At 66.4% G+C, this 2411-nt stretch overlaps 1 protein-coding gene across 1 annotated transcript; it reads left to right on the plus strand.

Moving 5' to 3' along the window:
- The first annotated feature begins 941 nt into the window (after nucleotides 1–941).
- On the plus strand, nucleotides 942–2093 carry GPR88 (G protein-coupled receptor 88). The gene has a single exon (XM_074190307.1). It carries the CDS (start codon nucleotides 942–944, stop codon nucleotides 2091–2093), a length of 1152 nt encoding a protein of 383 aa, XP_074046408.1.
- Nucleotides 2094–2411: the final 318 nt, after the last annotated feature.

A 2411-nucleotide genomic window follows, 5' to 3' on the forward strand; every position in this document is an offset into this window, starting at 1 on the left:
GGAGGAGGGGAGAGAAAAGGATAACAAGACTTTCTGAGCAAGATATTTTTTTCTTCCTCTTCTAAGTTTGAAGGCTGCTGAATAATTCATGAAAAGCGTGGAAAGACTGGATTTACCCAGGGTGATGAATAACTGAACAGGAGTGAGCTGAGCGGAGAGAGGCTGTATCACAGCAGCCACCATTCCTGTTTCTCAGCCCGGGGTGCTCTACAGCTCTCATTTTGCTTTTCACCCAGCTTCTCTCCTCTGCTGCTGTGACTGCAGGAGCTTGTTTGCCTGGGTGGGTTTCCAGGCTGCTCAAAGTCAGACTGCTGCCAGCTGGGAAGCTCCTCCTTGCTGACTGCTGCCTCTGTTCCTGCCAAGCCTCGGACCATGCGCCCATTTCGTGAATGCTGGGGCTGCTCCTGGAAGTGATCCCAGTGGAAGTTCTCTGATGGTGTTTCCCTGGGACCTTTGGACAGGTGCTTTGGGGAGATCACTCCCTCTCTTGCTGTCGGCACAGGACCAGCCTGAGCGCAAGGTATCTCCTCTCTTCCCACCCCCTCACTCCCACCCCCACATTCCATCTGGGCTTTTCCTCCCAGTTGGGACATACCCTCTAGGTCCTACCGGGGCCTGAACGCGGGTGCTCCAGCGAGCATCATTTGCAGCTGGAAGGAGGGAGGGCATTCCTGCCGCCGCCGCTGCTGCTGTCCGCCCCATCCCTACCGAGAACAGGACCCCCCTTTTTTTTTTGCCTTGCCCTGGGGGCATTAATGAAGCGGGAAACTGCCACCGACGTGCCACTACTATCCCGGGGACTTCCCACCCAAGTCTTTTGATTTGGAGGGGCGCCAGAGTGGACCTCCCCGCTTGCTGGCCCTCCAGGGCGGTGCTGGAGGGAATGGAGCCCTCAGGGAGAAGTCAGAGTTAAAGAGCTCGGGGTGCGAGGGGAAGGCAGGATGAGCAACAGCTCGTCCACGGCCACCACCACCTCCAGCGCCGGGGGGTCGCTGCTGCTGCTGTGCGAAGAGGAGGGCTCGTGGGCAGGCCGCCGCATCCCCGTGTCCCTCCTGTACTCGGGCCTGGCCATCGGGGGCACGCTGGCCAACGGCATGGTCATCTACCTGGTGTCCTCCTTCCGCAAGCTGCAGACCACCAGCAACGCCTTCATCGTGAACGGCTGCGCCGCGGACCTGAGCGTGTGCGCCCTCTGGATGCCGCAGGAGGCCGTCCTGGGGCTGCTGCCCGGCTCCGGGCCCGAGCCCCCGGGGGGCTGGGACGGCGCGGGCGGCAGCTACCGGCTGCTGCGGGGCGGGCTGCTGGGCCTGGGCCTCACCGTGTCGCTGCTGTCGCACTGCTTGGTGGCCCTGAACCGCTACCTGCTCATCACGCGCGCGCCGGCCACCTACCAGGCGCTGTACCGGCGGCGCCACACGGCCGGCATGCTGGCCCTGTCCTGGGCGCTGGCGCTGGCGCTGGTGCTGCTGCTGCCGCCCTGGGCCGCCCCGGCGGGCCGCGCGCCCCCCGACGTGCACTACCCGGCGCTGCTGGCCGCCCTGGCGCTGCTGGCGCAGACGGCGCTGCTGCTGCACTGCTACCTGGGCATCGTGCGCCGGGTGCGCGTCAGCGTCAAGCGGGTCAGCGTGCTCAACTTCCACCTGCTGCACCAGCTGCCCGGCTGCGCCGCCGCCGCCGCCGCCTTCCCCGGCGCCCCCGGGCCCCCGCCCCCCGTGCCCCCCGCGGCCGCGGCGCAGCCCCTGCCGCCCAGCCTGCACCCGCGCCGCGCCCAGCGGCGCCTCAACGGGCTCTCGGTGCTGCTGCTCTGCTGCGTCTTCCTGCTGGCCACGCAGCCCCTGGTCTGGGTGAGCCTGGCCAGCGGCTTCTCGCTGCCCGTGCCCTGGGGGCTGCAGGCCGCCAGCTGGCTCCTCTGCTGCGCCCTGTCCGCCCTCAACCCGCTGCTCTACACCTGGAAGAACGAGGAGTTCCGCCGCTCCGTGCGCTCCGTGCTGCCGGGCATCGGGGACGCCGCGGCCGCCGCGGCCGCCGCCACCGCCGTGCCGGCCGTGTCCCAGGCGCAGCTGGGCACCCGGGCCGCCGGCCAGCACTGGTGACGCGCCGGGCCCCCGGCTTCCCGGGCCGCGCGGCCGGAGCGAGAAGACTGGGCTGGAGGAAGTCCGCCGGGCTCTCCCGGGCCCGGGGTGGCCAGCTCCCCCCCCCCCCCCCAGAACGACAAAGGGGCGAGGGGGGGCTGCCTTCCCCAAGTCATCCCCTGACTGTATTGCTGATAGGAAGAAACCTAGGAACCCCCAGACTGGCCATTTAAACTCCCACTCGAACTTTAAACCATAAACTGCTCACTGCAACTCAAGTCACCTTTTCCTTTTGGATCACTCACCGTAGTTAGAGTATCTTTATTGCACACTATTTTA

Source organism: Macrotis lagotis, chromosome 5, assembly GCF_037893015.1.
Source record: "Macrotis lagotis isolate mMagLag1 chromosome 5, bilby.v1.9.chrom.fasta, whole genome shotgun sequence".
Taxonomy (NCBI): domain Eukaryota; kingdom Metazoa; phylum Chordata; class Mammalia; order Peramelemorphia; family Peramelidae; genus Macrotis; species Macrotis lagotis.